This window comes from Vanessa atalanta, chromosome 1 (genome assembly GCF_905147765.1).
Source record: "Vanessa atalanta chromosome 1, ilVanAtal1.2, whole genome shotgun sequence".
NCBI classification, from domain to species: domain Eukaryota; kingdom Metazoa; phylum Arthropoda; class Insecta; order Lepidoptera; family Nymphalidae; genus Vanessa; species Vanessa atalanta.
In genome coordinates, this window is record NC_061871.1 from 11,494,403 (window position 1) to 11,511,488 (window position 17,086).

Below are 17,086 nucleotides of genomic sequence, written 5' to 3' on the forward strand. Positions count from 1 at the left end.
CAAGAAGCAAAAGCGTGCGCCCGCGCCGATTCGCCTCATTCCATTCCACTCCTTGCGATTGGATCAGTTCGTTCGTCTCGCTTTTTCGTTCAGTTGTTCACTCGCCCTCGTCGCGTTAACATACTCTGCGTAACTCCTCGCAACATGTTCCAGCAAACCAACAACACATAAACCTTCCAAAATGAAGCCAAATCGGTTATAACGTTTTTTTAAACCCATTATATTTAGATCGAATATTTTATTTTTGTGATATTTAGTTATTTATCTTGTTATTATTTATATTCACAACCATGGGTTCTTAATATTCTATTTAGATTTTTATTACTTAAGAAAATAGTGCTCAAGAAAATCTCATTCCAAATCGCCCAGTTAATAATATATAGTCTGATAGTAAATAATATAATTTGCAATGACCGCAAAAACTCGTTCACATTGGAAGGAATATGGAACAGCACTGTGTGGTAAGTTTATTTTCTAACCTATCTTTAAATGTACCTCGCTATTATCCATGTGTTCTGTTGCACTTCTTGTTTATATTGAATCATGCAGTATATTTATTCAAACATCATTAAAACATATCCTTAATTCTAAATGTTTCTATAGAACTAAGGTAACATACTGTTACATTAGTTGCGGTCAGGTTTATCGCAAACATAAATCCTCGAGCGGTTCACTCGACATTTTAATGAAACGTGTTAAGTTTTGTACGTTGAGATTGTTCGTAGCTACGCAAATACCCATCCCATTTATCATCCCACTGCTCTGTGAATCATAATCAAATCTGTTGATAAAATGTCACTGTCAAAAATTGTAGTATCATTGTTTTGGTACAATTAATTTAAAAAAAAAACTATTTTTATATATTTTAATCCAATTAACGATAAGTGTTACAGAATTATATTCTGATAAGATGTTATATTAATTATAATTACCGTTTAGTTAATAATCATGACATTTATATATTTGAACGCAAGTATGACCATGTAAAAAAATAATTGATTGTTGCAAAACACATTTTTTTATCTGAGTTATTTATGTATAATACTAACTAATATCGATATTTTAGTTTTTTAATCAAAAAAATACTGTAAATATAAAGATCATTTCATAATTTTTCGTACATTAAAATTTGTATAGACTTTCTAAACGAATAGAGTTTAACAAATGTACGCTTTCGCTTTAACGACTAGTTTTAATTACTAAAAAACTAATTTGAAATCTTGTATAAAATTTTCCATATTGACATGGTTATTCTAACATATTTACATATAGTGTTTGTATGAATAAAAAAATCATCTCACTTCATTCCTTTTGTTAATCGTGCAAGTCGTTTAGATAATATTATCCGTATTATTGTGTTTAAATTTTGTATTTCATTCACTAACGCCGACATAAACAAAGGATCCATTTCAAACAATACAAGTCTTAATAGATCTCGGCCATTATTTTAAAATATTAACATTCTTTAAATGGTCAAAATAACTTACATAATAAGAGTTAAAACAACTATGTAGCGGGTTCTCTGTCAAAATAGTTTTGAGACTTTAATCTGAAAGAGCGCAAATTATACATAATTTGATCAGCTAACTTGCAAAATATCTAAATTGCAATATTTGCCTAATATTTCCAAATGAAAAAAATATTATTTATTTATAGCTACTGTAACAATATCGTGAACGAGTATTGAAGGGTAGGAAGCCCCACTTGAAGGGCCACCTATAGAGAGTTATTGAAAAGGCAATCCCATTTTCTAAGAAGCGCCATGCGCAGGTATTCATAGGGTTGCCAGAAACCATATACTGTTCTTATTATTCAATGCTTTAAAAAATATTGTTCTTATTTTATATATTAGACTTTATTTAATATCAAATCCGGTTTTACGTGTTTAATTATGTTATTTGACATTTGTAAATTATAATAGTAATTTTCGACATAAAAATATATCTTGGAAATAGAAAAATATATTATATGAATTAGGTGTGCTTACTGTACAAAGTCATTATACAAATTCCTTTGTGGACTTTTTGCTGTAACATTGGAAACGGTAACCAAAAATGTATGCGTCATAATTTTAATGACTTCATCACAATTTTTAGCAGTGTCTCAATTATATTCGAAATTCAAAATATTCTTAATTTTTTTTTTATCAATATTCGTAAAACCGTTTTATTATTTCGTACAAGAAGAATAAATAAAATGTAACTGCAAAAATATTATTCAACAAGAAGTCGTCGACGTCTTTGTAGATATAAAAACTTGTTCACAATGGGTTAGTATTGAGACAGACAGCCTATATTTGCAAACAAATTTGCTTTCATAGACTTTTAATGACCTAGATGGAAATGACAGAATAAGTTTCAATGGAATTTCACGTTTTAATATTTTATTTAGCACAAAAACTACAATGGCCTTTAGTCAAATCATATCAGAATATTATTTTAAAAGCAAACTGTTAACCCTCATTTTATAAAATAAATTAAATCTCAAGCTCCCATCGCGTCGGTTCAGAATATCGTTTCTACTTAGAATAACGGACTACAAACTCATCCATTTCATCAATCATATACATGTAGTTAAATCATCATGAATAGAAATCAAAGAATACTAAGTCTACACCTATGCCTCCATATAACATTGTATAAAAAAAAACAGAAGTATTGTCACAAATCATATTTCTAACGATAAACGTAACACAATGTCGGTTACACAGTATTGACGTGCTAAAACAGGTTTGAATACGTGCTGCGTATATAATATGCATAATAACTTTAATATAAATCAATATAATACTCGAACAATCTTAATTTAAAATCTGCGACTTAGATTCATCGTCCATTATGCCATATACATCTTTACTAAATGACTGGCTGCTATAAACAACAAATTATAACACAAACTAAACAGTATGAAGCTAATAATTTTATAGACATATTTATACTATTATATTAAAATGTCATTAAATTATAAAACGAGTAGTATAAAATTATTTCGGCATAGTGATTAATATGACCCGTAAAAAGATTTTTAACTTTTTATATATGTATAAGCAGAAGTTTGCATGAAAGGAACTTCAGCATAGGGTATCTACGAAAGGCGATTATTATGATGTTAATAATAAACACACAGTTATGATAAATAATAATCTTATAATTTTTTGTTATTTACCAATGATACAGGCAAATTTAGTGGCAAAGGCAATCTTTTAGCTTACCATAATGCTCCGTCCACACACTCCTGCAAGCAAACCAGTTTGCGCAGGTAAGTGCGTTTGTGCAATTCATTACCTAATAAATATTTGACTGCACAGTTTTCAATTAACCATTGAGTACTGCAAAAATTGCAACTAATAAAATATTGATTCAAATAAAAGTAACTTACTGCTTGCGCAGATAACACAATATAAGCATTAAAATAATGACCCAAATAAGAAAAACCTCATAAATGTCACTTTGGTCAAGTATTCTAAAAGCACCGATCCCCAGACACAATAAGGTTTGTGCAAATATGGTTTCCGCAAGGTAGGATACATGACATGTGCTTGGTACTTGTCATATTTCGTACCATTTATTTATTTCTTGTCTTATAGTATCTGCATTCAAACATCAATCGTCACAAAATAACACTAAATATTATAAAACAAAATCGCTCCTTCTCGTCTGTCTGTCTGAACGCGATAAATTCATTTATTTTCAAATGGTTCTCACCAATGATCGGAACTCATAAGGAACATAGGTGCATAATTCTTTAAAGTTTTGTGTTATTCGACTGGAATATGAAATATTACGATGATTATTTATTGATTATGTCCAGACTGACGTCGGATGCGGAGTCGGCAAGAAGAAAAAAGTGCGGTGTAAACCAACAATTTTACATATTTCGTAATTTACATAAAAATGTAGACCCTTCGTCCGTGTCTAGCCGGGACGGGTAGCTAGTAGATTTACAAAAAAGGTGTATTTTTTATCTGGTAATTATTTATTTGAATAACTTTACATTTATTTCGAAACGTTTGATGTAAGAATCTCATATGGTAATTAAAAAAAAAAACGACAATCATTCTTGAATATCTCGTAATGTTGAATAATCTGAAATCTTAAAATTTTAATTATTTAATAAAGATCTTTACAAATTAAAATTATGAACAGCTCTTTATTCTCCAATTATGCATAACTAAATCGATTTCTCGTGTTAAAGAGATCTTTTGTTTAGTATAACGATATCAAAATTTCTTACTGAATGAATGTAATCTTTATATTTTTATTGTCATTCGTCAATATTCTTTGATAATGTCTCATTAAGTTAATTAAGAAATTATCTCATTAAATTTATTATAATGATTCTATTGTTTGTTTAATAGGATTGTATCGAAGAAGTATTAATATGATACTCACTAGGTTTTTAATTCTATGCAATTGTCAAATTATTTATTTTATTACAATAATCGTTAACATTTGTTTTTTTTTTTTTTGTAACATTTCCTTTATCTAACAAGGCACGTGCCATAACATATGCGAAGCCCGAATCATAAAATATTTATTAGTGCAATAATATATAATCAACTAAGATCAAAAATTGTGCGTTATAAACTCAGATAATGTTATTTATCGACAAAACTACCAATCTTAACAATTGTATGTCATAAAATTAATCTGCATTTATCTTCTTACACATTATTCTTCGAATTATAATATATAAATAAAAAACATAATAAATTGAATCATTCTAATATCCTCCTTATTAGATTTAAAAAAATACAACGTAATAAGCCTTTCGTATTCGGGCCTTGTTCAAACAATCAAGCGTGAGTGTCTTTAGGTGTTGATCGAAACTATTAGTCCGTTAACATGAACTCATCATTATTATTTTTCTATTTAATCTGTGTTTTTATTCATATTAGTTATTTGAACAGTGATTTTAAGAAAATGCATTTATGCAATTTCTAATATAAAATATCGAACACACTTAAATTTATTTTTACTGAAATGAAGACTTTGCTTTTGATCAATTTAGGTATCTTCCTGCATATAATGACGCCCTAGAAGCATCCGAAACCTTATCATTGATCCTCGCAAAGACCATATAAATTATAATCTTGTATAGAAAGGAAATAAAAACAATTGTATCGCTTGCTTTTAAAAAAAAACCACATAGCGTAACCTATTTAATGGTCTCTGTCCAAAAACTTACGAGTACCTTATTCCTCTACGTGGGATTACAGCTTTCAAAAACTATACGTAGGTAGTTCAATAAATTTTATACTACTAACTTCATTTATTATATATCAAATATATATTGTCTATCATACAACCATTTTTATCAACAATTTTGTAAGAATTAATATTAATCGTCTGCAAGGCGCTTTATAAGTAACAAAGATTAAAAACTTATACTTAAATCACAACAGTTTTTTTAAATGGAAGCGATAAAATTTTCTCGAATAAAAACAACTTCGATGTACTTGACTTTGCTAAATGGTAACAAGTGCTAAGGAAAAACAATTGCTCTGATCTCAATAAAGAACGATTTCAAATCTATTATCCTATACAATAATACGTAGACATAAAACGTTTTAAAGTTAACGGTACATGTGAGTGACGTCACATATTCAGTTGGCTCGCAATTTCCTCCACTCGGAGAGAGTGGCTTCAGTGTCTCGCTGTTTATAAACAATGCCTCTATATATTTTATGCTTCAACTGTTCTGTTCTTAGAAATATTTGCTTTGCGATTCGCAAACGTGAGAATGGCATTAACCGGGACGGATATATAAAATAATGATCATTGCCAAGACATTTTTTAAACAGTGTACTGTTTTTTTTCTTGTCATATGTTACTATGTATAATTATTATTTGATAAAATACGTTTATCATTTAACGTGTTTGGACATATATTATCGGAGTAATTCAATAAACTCAATAATAAAATACTTAAGCTGATCTATAAATTACAGAAATAATTTATAAGCGAATAAGATTAAAATGAATGATTTAAATTGTATGCTCATAATCTATGTACATAATAAACGTGTATGTGTATGTTGACGTCAACATATGTGTGAACAGTTGAGTTTGCCACGGATGATTCAAATATAATATTGCCATTAAGATACGAGCAACTGCAAGTAAACATACACATATCTTTATCTAGCACAAGAAACACAACATACATTAGAACGAAAGTTCTGTATTTATTATAAAGACATAAAGAATTCTAAAATCGTGTACTAGAATTCGCACTGATTTCTTTTTTATTTTTTATTTGTTTTATGTAGACAAACGAGTAAATGGGTCAAATCTTGTTAGGTCTGCGTTAGACAATAAAAAATATTATAAATATACCACTTCTATCATGAAGTCTAAGATTTTTTTTGTGATTGTACACAGCACAGCACGCACAGGAACATCATTATTAATTTTACTGTTCGGTGGTTCATTTAATTGGTGAGCAGTTCCCAAGCAGACGGTAAACTAATCATTTTCAATATTTAGTTACCATATTATTATTTATTAAATAAAAATCATAACATTAGTGAGGATGTTATTGCCAAAATGGATTTTATGTATTAATATAATAAAATGATGCAAATTCACAATTTATCCTCAGGACTGACGCACGCTGTGTCGAATATTGTTCGATTCATTTTACTACTAAAAATTACTGCACAAAAAAAAAGCAATTAGTTATCATGACTTAAAATTAATATATTGATAAGCATTAAAATTGTGTCACATAAATTGGACTTATTGTTTATTTTTTCGCATTTATTTACTTAAAGATGAAAATGATTACTAAAATCAAGGAAAGATATTTGCTGCCACACTAATCCGAGAATTTATCAATAATTTAGATTCAGCAAATCATTAAGTTGATATGCCTTATGATTAAGTCAGCTCTTAAACCATTTCCTCGCTTCGATACGAATCAAAAACATTATCTATTATTTCGCGAACCGAGTGGAAATTACGGTGAAACTCTTTAAAAGTCTTTCACATAGCTTAGATTTAAAAAACGAACAAGGAAGTAAGCTGATCGAATAGAAAGACCATTACTAAAGTTTTTCGGTATTAATTAATTTTAATTCGACTTGTGCTCAGCAGTAAAAGAAAACCTGCATGTGTTGGATCAATTCCTGTCACATGTGTACATTCACCTGACCGCACCAAAACTGTGATGGAATAAGCTTTTGTCTTAAGAGGATATAATGCTATTCGTCACCAGGATAATATTTACAAACTGTAACTTTATATGTATACTAATTAATGACCAAATTGTATTTCTTTCTATTTAATGGCTTTGTTAGGTGGCAAATAGGCTACCTGATGGTAAGTGTTTACAAATGCCCATAAACATGGTGCCGTTAAAAAAATTAACCATATTTTACATCGCCAATGCTGTCACTGTCACTGTCACCTGTCACACTCGCTCGCCACCCAAACCGGAACGAATCAATGCTTGTTATTAATGCTTGGCGGTAGAATACGTGGGCTGGCACAAAGCTTTAACACCAAGAAATACATTAAATATAGACTTGTGTTACTACTAATTAAATATATTGTCACAAAAACCTGTTCGTTATAATTCAAACCGATCATTGATGATGAATAATAACCAATGGCGCGGTTCACATGTCGTTCAGGTCTCTTACTTATCAGCAACAGATGCCAAAAAAGGCAGCTGGTTTTTTAAATGTTTCACCTGTCGATTTGACCTCCATACAATTATTACAAATTTCCATTATTTAATTATTTATTTAACATTACCATTTAAAACACGAAAACTATTACCTATATTTTGGTAAATTATTCATTGTTGTAAATCGTTACGTTATTCATTTTATATTGATTTCAATTATTATATTTATACAACTTGAAAGTAACTTAGTCATAAATTATACAATATGGCACTGTATTTGTTTTAAATTAATTAAAAACGAACGATAAACGCCAAGCCTAACTCGATATCAAAGAATGAGACTATTTAATACATAGTTGATATCATTATTTTTTTTAAATTAGTTCGAATGAAAGAATGAAATCGTCGCTAAACAAAGCAAACATTTATAGGAATGAATACAAGACGTAGGAAGTTTTTGCTTTTCAATGACAGTAAATCTATTCTGTGAGAAAAAATTGAAACTCACTCGGAAATCTATCTTGAAATGTTCGATCTTCAACATTTCACGAGTGATGTACGAAATGAGTTTATATTGAATAGCAATGCAGGTCTGAAAGTCGTTTATAACGCCATATCAAATAGTCTAAAGTATTCCTAAAAATATAATTATTTATTGTATTTTGGTTAACTTATATTTTGCTCTATCTTTGAGAATATATTTTAGTCGTCTGTCATGTTAAATTGCGTGTAACCAATGATTATGTAAAACATATACATTGATAAAAATTAAAGTAAGATAACAGGCAATTAACAGCCTATTAATGTCCCGTAACCCACCTTTTGGCCTCTTTACTCTTGAGTAGAAGACTTTACCTTATTGCACCACACATTGTTTTTGGATACAGATTTAGAATCTCATCCGATACGTATAATCGCTCCTTTTCCACGCGACGTTTGCTTCACGCAGATTAAATAAAAAAAAAAAGAAACAATATTAACAGATGAAAACTTAACTTTGAACCCGTTTAAGTCTTCAATTAAAATTGAAATTTCCTAACCACTTTTATATGATAATATTTACGTTAATCTCAAATTGTCTGCTTCGACATAAACACGCTACAATTACGTTACACGAGATTTGGTCCAACACATGCGCTTGGGACGTGCTTCCAGTCATTTATTTACTAATGTCACTATTAAATAGGAAAGAAGTGCGTATGATGAGACAAATGCATTTCTTTTAAATTTGAAATAAAATATTAAGATACCTATTACATTTCTTTAGGATAGAATGTACAAGTTAACAGATTTCAACGTCAAACGCCTTTCGCGGAGACATAACTAGAGCAATAATAGAGTACTGAATGAACGTATCTTTTATTGTTTCAGCGATAATTGATTAATAACTTTCCATACTGCTCAACTATATAAATTTACGTGAATACAATTTATTTAACTTATATTCTTTAAAAAGTGAACATAAAGCAAAAAGTTGCATAATTGTATTTATTATTATTCCATACAAGATACGACGTAAAATAATAAACATGAGGAAATTAATAACACCGGAATTATAGACGCCAATTTAGTCAGTTTCTCAGAACAAGACGTAAATTATTATGGAAGCGTTCAATTCTGTCGTATTTATTTTTATTATGAAATAATCTAAGACATGCAATTGATGATTTTCAAAAACAGGACAGATTCATAATTTTAATAGATATAATTTAAAACGACCTTACTAATAAACATTATTTAGCACTATTTTATTACTTTCATTCATCAGTTAAATTACATTTGAAAGAAGAAGACACAACTATTAACTTATACTCTAACCGAAACGTATAAGTAAAGTTGTAGATGACTAGATTAAATATAATTATGTTGATATCATTTCTGTGCTACATTGTTCTGAGATACAAATGTCGCTTGCGTCACCCGTCGCGCCCCGCGTCGTTCCGCCCAACGACCTCGTACACAGGTCACGTAAAAACATTTATTACAAATGTTATTTATACCTACTAAAGGGTGAACAACATGACTAAATTACATGACAGTTCCTGCAACGAGTTCTAAATTGAATTATTCTTTGCACTGAAGTTCAGTCGACACGAGATGTGACGTTACAGACTTACAGTCTGGACACATGTACGCACTCGAAAATTGTCTCGCCCAATGAATCGAATATCTCTCTTCTGCAGTGTTGTTTTCAAAAATATAAAATAAAGGATAATAAATAGAATTTAATAAAAATAACATAATGTTTTTTGCTTTACAAATATTTGATTGAAAATTTGTATCCGCTATTTGTAACTATAGTACTAATTTTAAAGAAATTATTTATCTTATTAAAAAGCTGATTATAAATAAACAAGTATTATGATGCCAAATTTAAAGTACACGGCGTCTCTTTAAATAAATGTTCGTAAATAATTTCCTTTTTTTTATTATTTGGTATACCTCCTACTATCGTATGCCAACAGAGCTATACATTGTTGCTGTGTGTCTCATGTCGGTAAAATCATTCGTTTCAAATCAACAGATTAACACAAATAAACTTATAAATTCGGCGTTCATATTTAAATTCAATTAGCTCTACAATGTAGTCATCAAATTACTAATAATGATGTCATAACATTTCAAGCATTTTATTATACTTAGGTTTTATAGATAATTCGTAAGATTTATTATACCTATTAACCTTTCTATAGTAATCATAACAAGAAATGATAACAAATGATGTCTAGCATGTTATGAAAATGTATTAAAACGTTTTACTTCCAAATTGAATTTCTTTTTATATCAACTCGGCTATTAATAATAACATATCTTTGTATACCTATTTTTATAGCGGTTTGTTTTATTAACTTATCAAATGAATAAGTTACCGTTCACGACCATAATCCGAAAATATTTTAAAATAGATATATGTACCTAAATAACCGCTAAATAAACAATTAATTACATAACATTTACAATCAAAATATCCAAAATAAAATTAAACAATTTGTTTTTAGTAATGCTATTTTTTTAGTCAGATAACCAATGACGTGAGTTTTTGTATTATTTGTAAAATTATGACTCCAGTGTATTCGACAGTACATAATATGATAATTATGTTTAATGACCAATTAAAAATATGAACGCTTAATGAATACTTATTATCACATTATACGTTTATATAAATAAAAACATAAGTGTACTATTCATTGAAGTGAACGTCAAGTGGGAATGGAAACTGCCCGAGTTTTTACGTAAATAATCTAATCGACAAATCCCAAGTAATTCCAAATGAAATACAATATAGAGTACAAAGTACAGTGCTCGGCCGATTTTTTCTGACTTTAATCATATGTTTATATGCGTTTCTTGACATATTTAATTCATTTCATTTTTGACAAGTTCTTAAAACTGTTGTCACGTCTAAATTTAACGAGTGAAAGTACAAAGCGCAGTAGCTTAAATTATAATATTATACATTAAAACCTTTTCCGACACGCTCTGCATCTTCTCGTATAAGGTTTTTGTATATTGACTTAGTAGTTCTTTCAGTTAGCCATTACAAAATATGTCTCTTCTCAATAAAAATTTTACGATCACATTTTATATTATTTAATCATGAATATATTTGTTTAATTAACTCCAACCGCCAGTTTAAATTAAACTTAGGTTAAGTGATCTTACTAAAAATTGAATAAGTAATTAATCACATATCACGTCAACCGGCTATGAGAAGTCAAATTACGATCAACATTGCAGAAAGTTAGGTTATAGTCTTATTTAAAAAGATTAAAAAAAACCAATGATTAAAGGGATAATACAAGAGATGTATAATCTTTTTAACTATCTATCTAAATGATAAATTAAAGTGTTTATAGATAAGAGTAGAATTTTCTAGAAAATAACTTCATAAGAAGTTTAAACGGCGATAATGAACGTTGCAAACGAACCGAGTGATTGTACGCGTTAAAATATACGACTATACACGAACGTATAATCGTGAGATTCGTCCATTTATACATTTGTGACCATTCAAAATGTTGTGCCAACTGGCAATCGGTATATGTCCCCAAAATTATAGCACTCTTCAATATCAACATTCTGAACACGTTATATTCAAATTTGTGTAGGTCGATGTAGACACATTTTTGCGATGTACTATCCCTAAGCTGAATATAATTTATGTTGATGGTAATATAATAAAATGAAACACTCTTTTTTTAAATCGGTCGTTGAGAATCAAGATTAACACACGACGTCGTTTTAGCCCCTTTTCTTTACCTATTTATTCGGTTTCCGCTCTTGTCTGCGGATCGGGTAATTTAATTTCGTTCAATAGCTTTCATCCTCATTCTGCCTTCATTTTAAATTGTCGTATTACGCGTATTTGATCTCTGTGCAATTACATAAATTGCATCGGCTATGATCACAATGATTTGTTAAGTGGTAGTTTTGACAATGAATTAAATAGAATAGCGTCGTAAATTTTAAATTAAAAACTATAGATAATAATTTGATAAGAAAAATCGTAAAAACCTCGTTTGAAATTAAATTTTAATTATAAAATAATAAAAACGGTCGCTTTTACAAATGTTTCCGCGTATTGTTAGCGATAAGCAGGTTCGGGAAACATCGTGGATAGTTAAAGCCGGTCAGAAGTTTCCATAAATAAAATGATAAGAGGCCGAAACGATAACCGATCGACTTAAATGCGTAAGAGTAGTTCCACACCCAAACAAAAAGAAATACGCATATTCATTCGTTATTCTTAACAAATATCGCAGTTGAACTCAGTAAAACCTTAAATGACACACGGCTCGGTAAAGGTTTTCCTCTTCTCCACGTGCTGCTTAAATACATAAATCAATACTAAGACTATAAATATGAAAGTCACTCAGCCAGATTTTTTATCCGTCTGTCTGTCTGTTACTCTTTCACAGCCAAACCATTGAACCGAATTTGATGAAAACTAGCTATGTAATTTGTTGCAAAATAAATTTTACACTACCCAAGTTGTTTTCTTTTTTTCACCGAACAAGAGATAAATAGAATATAATAACTGGGCACTCTCGTCTAATCTATCATTATATAAAAAAAAAAACAATTTTTAAGAAATCTTAATCCAATTCTTTATTCAAGTTGGTTCTTTAGAGTACTTTTTTCAACTCAGTAGTTACTTGTTTTTATAAAACAAAAAATATATTTTTAATCTCAAATTATATTGAAATTCCAAATTCAAAAATTGCCAGAACGACGTCTTTTTTTACGTAATTATTATTGACGTACTAACAAATAGTTAATTACTACAGATACTAACGGGCAGTTGTAATTGCTTTTGAATCTGTATTCACTTTTATTGCTCAAGTATAATATTTTGCACACTCCACATGCCCTTTGTTTTATAATCTGAGATTTTAATATTCATATACAATTACATTTATGTATTCTGTTTTAACATCAACGAATACTAACACCTAGCTGATTTATCAGTTATACATCATTGTCATCCATACAGTATAACTAGCGTTATTTTACTTACTTATTTTTTTTAATAACATAAGTTTTAAATATATTTATTGGTAAAAATGTAAAATGGTCTGAGAATTTTATTATAGTATCGAATAGCTTGCCCGAGGTAATATGTAGTGTGTAAACTTAGTAAAATCGAAAACTTGATGTTACAAGTTTATCTGTACTCGTATACCAAATATATACGATCACACATAGTTATATAACATATTAACTGATATTTGTTAATCAGGAATATTAAATAAGTTCAAAATGTAAGTTTACTGTAGGTACGTCCACATGCGCGTATCTCATGTTTGGAGTTGTTTCTCAACATTAACCGATAACTCTTGTAAACCTTTGAAATATCGATACAATTATATTTACTATCGTAATCTGCAAACTCCGTTTCATCCTTTATTAACTTTTCCATATTAGTACTGCTTTTATCAGAGTAAATATTTTCATGGTTTATTTTTTCCAAATATAAATAAACGCGATGTTATTGACTAATTTAAGGTCACTTAGATACAGATATGCCCTTGGCATCAAATAATCACCTATCTTCTTAATACCTACATTCGATAAATAAATCGATAAATCGATTTGAATTTTAAAATAATTTTTATATTTTCTCTTTTTCAGCGACACTCATTACTGCAACCGCAGGAACCTGCTTCGGCTGGCCTTCACCAACGCTGCCTTACCTATACTCGGCGAACAGTTCAATACCAACATCAAAAGATGAGGGATCATGGATGGTTTCTATAATGATCTTATGTTCAGCACTAACGCCCATTCCCTCCGCTTATTTCGCCGATCGCTTCGGAAGGAAGACGACGCTACTCCTCGGAGCGATACCTTTCATACTCGGCTGGGTGCTGGTCATCGTAGCCAAATCAGTAGCCATTCTTTACGTGGCCAGAATGTTTTCTGGTCTTGGTTACGGAATAGTGTACACCGTTGCCCCAATGTACACGGGTGAAATAGCCACTAACGAAGTCAGAGGTGCACTCTCTACTCTTATTACATTAATGAACAAGGTGAGATTTGTTTTTGTATTTAACGAAAGCTTTTTTCAGTTGGTAGTCAGATTGGTAAATGGTCGATTGGTCACCAACTATAGACATTGGCAGTAAAAGAAATATTAACCGTCCCTTGCATCGCCAATGTCCCAACAACATTGGAAGCTATGATGTTAAATCCCCTGTACCTATAGTTACACTACTAGTTGACGGGTCTGCTTATAAATGTTTAGTTGTTATTAGTTAAACAATTCCGTGTCTGTTTCCGTACATGAAATCAATAATAGGAATCAACAAATCAGTTTTTACTTAAAACGCTAAACTATATTTATAAGTAAAACTGTAAGTAGTTTTGGATTTTATTTGGGGTTATTTGGTATGAGAATGAATATTTTTTACTTTTCCCTTTCCCTTTAATTCATAAAATGAAAATAATGGTATATGTTAACTTATCGTATGCCAAGTTTTATTGAAGTTAATATTGTTCCTTCGATATATTCGCTATTTTAATACATCCATATGAATGAATAAATACAAAAATAATGAAATATCTACAAGTTAATTCAAAAAGAAGAATTTTAAATGTTACGATGTTAAAGATTAAAAAGTTATTTTGGATGTTTAATTTACGAATATATATAAATATAAAGTACGAAGAGCATACATTTCAACTTTTGTGGTGATGAAATTACATTCATAAATAAACTAATATAATGTGAATTACATACACGAATAAACAAGTATCACGTAAATTATATACTTAAATAAACCAGTATTACGAGAATTACGTATGTAAATAGATTTGTTTGTGGTCGAATTAGCCTTTTTTTTCGAAGCATTTTTTACAACAATTCCAGTTAGACCATTTCTTTATAAGCATTTACGCCATGGCCATATTTATTATAATAATTACTTTATATTTTTTCACACAATCATCACAAAAAAAAAAAAAACAAAAAAATAATAATTTTATCATAATATATAGTGTTATAAAATCTATATCTATTCTTGTCTATCGATCAAATTGATGAAATAATGAGCATTGTATGAATAGTATTTATGAACACGTTATCGAGTTGTACATGTTTCTGTAAACGGATCTTTATTTTCTTAATATATAATCGTTCACCTTTCCCCCAATCGAGCATTCAAGGTCGGAGCTATTGAAAAGTTTTTATGCAAATTTATGAGTTATCACGATAGGTTAATAATAACTACTCAAATAAGTAAACTTTATAAATGGCGTTTCTATTCATCACGAGGAAGTTGTGATATTCCACACCTTCACAATTATGTATATCCTGGTTAAACTACAAATATGCGATTAATGTTGATATATTGAAATTTGAGACGTGAAAACAATGACTCTATAATGTTTATCGCTATTAGATGTTAATCGCTAACGTATACGTAATGAACGAGTATTAAACAGATTATAATTAAAAAATAACAATCAATCAGTGTTATGTCCCTTGAGCATGTAATTGCTATCAGCCTTCCAATCGGAACAACAATGATGATGTATTGCGGTTTATTATCTGATGAGTGGGTTGAACCAAAAGACCCTTCCATGTTTAAAATAAATCATGATGTCCTCCTGACTGATTTCATTATCCGATAGCGAATTCGACACGAGTTAAAGCTTAATAATACGGACATTACGTGTTTGTTGAGGCAAATGTAAACACAGTCATCTTCAGGCTCCAGGCTGAGTTTTTATTGGCGAATAAACTCTGAAAGATTGAACTGATATTGGCTCTTTAACTAGACAGTAGACGAGCGAAGCAGCAAAAATTGTATCACTTGTCCAATCTATATATACAGGGTGACTGGTGAATTACTATCAATATTTAAGGAGAATACTCGGTACATGATTCTCATTCGAATTATGTAAAAAAAATAGGTACTTAATTTTTGACCAAATTTCCGTATAAATAAATAAAGTGTGGACACGTTCCCAGCCTTGCCGGCGGCGCGTGCGGCGGCGTGCTGATACAACACCACGCCGCCGCACGCGTGTGTCGCTACCCCCAACCCCCGCCCCGTGGCTAATTAGTCGCGTATACCTAATCTGTCGTGTGTGCGTGTGACCCGTTATTACTTATTAGTAATTAAGTATGGCTTATCAATACACAAATGCAGAATACTTGGACAGTTACAGAGTATGTCAATAGAGAGGAGTTGAAATTAAAAATCACTAGTGCTTTCGAAACTATTAAAAGTGACCCATTCGTATTAAATCGTGTGAAAGACAATATGCGTAAACGTGCCGAACTGTGTATCACACGAGAAGGAGCTCACTTTGAACATTTGTTAAGGTTAGTGTAGTTATGTAGGTAAATAGGTAGTTTAATGATTGACAATTGTTGTAAATAAGTATGATTCCATTTTTAAATACGCCGGAAATACCAAGATAGGTAAACAGTTCATATTATTTTTTATGTCAAGTTCACACGATTTACCTAGTCAATAAATTGGTTGCTTAAACGAATGAAATATCTTGGTATTTTTGCCTGTCCTAAGCCAGGATTAAAGTATGAAGGGAATTGGATCATTTTTGTTTATCTAAGGTAGCCTGCTACCCTGTTAACACGCAGCGGCGCGCGGCGTTTGGATGTAGGTAAACTACCGCGCGATAACTAAATGTACCTACCTACATAACTGTTTTGTGTCGATAACGCAGCTAGGGTGTTCACACGATGCGTAATTAATTACATAACTTTTGGTTAACTTTACTTAGAAGTTTATTAATATTTATGTTATATAAATTTTTATTTTGTCATATATGAACGTCAAATATCACGTCCTCAAGTATCGATAGTTATTCACCAGTCACCCTGTATAATAACAACATCGTACGTAAGAAGTAATTATCAATAATTTATACTTTATTCACATAATGAGTATATATTTTTAATATTTGCCTTATCGTCTGCTAT

General features: G+C 30.1%; 1 protein-coding gene across 1 annotated transcript in view; it reads left to right on the top strand.

The window, feature by feature from the left end:
* The window catches only part of LOC125067512 (facilitated trehalose transporter Tret1-2 homolog), a 19,743-nt gene continuing 2,657 nt past the window's right edge, over positions 1 to 17,086 (top strand). Inside the window, exons 1-2 of the mRNA XM_047676174.1 lie at positions 1 to 461; positions 13,768 to 14,165. Of these exons, the coding sequence (XP_047532130.1) occupies positions 410 to 461; positions 13,768 to 14,165 (450 nt within the window). The 5' untranslated portion in view covers positions 1 to 409. The remainder of the gene's footprint in view (positions 462 to 13,767; positions 14,166 to 17,086) is intronic.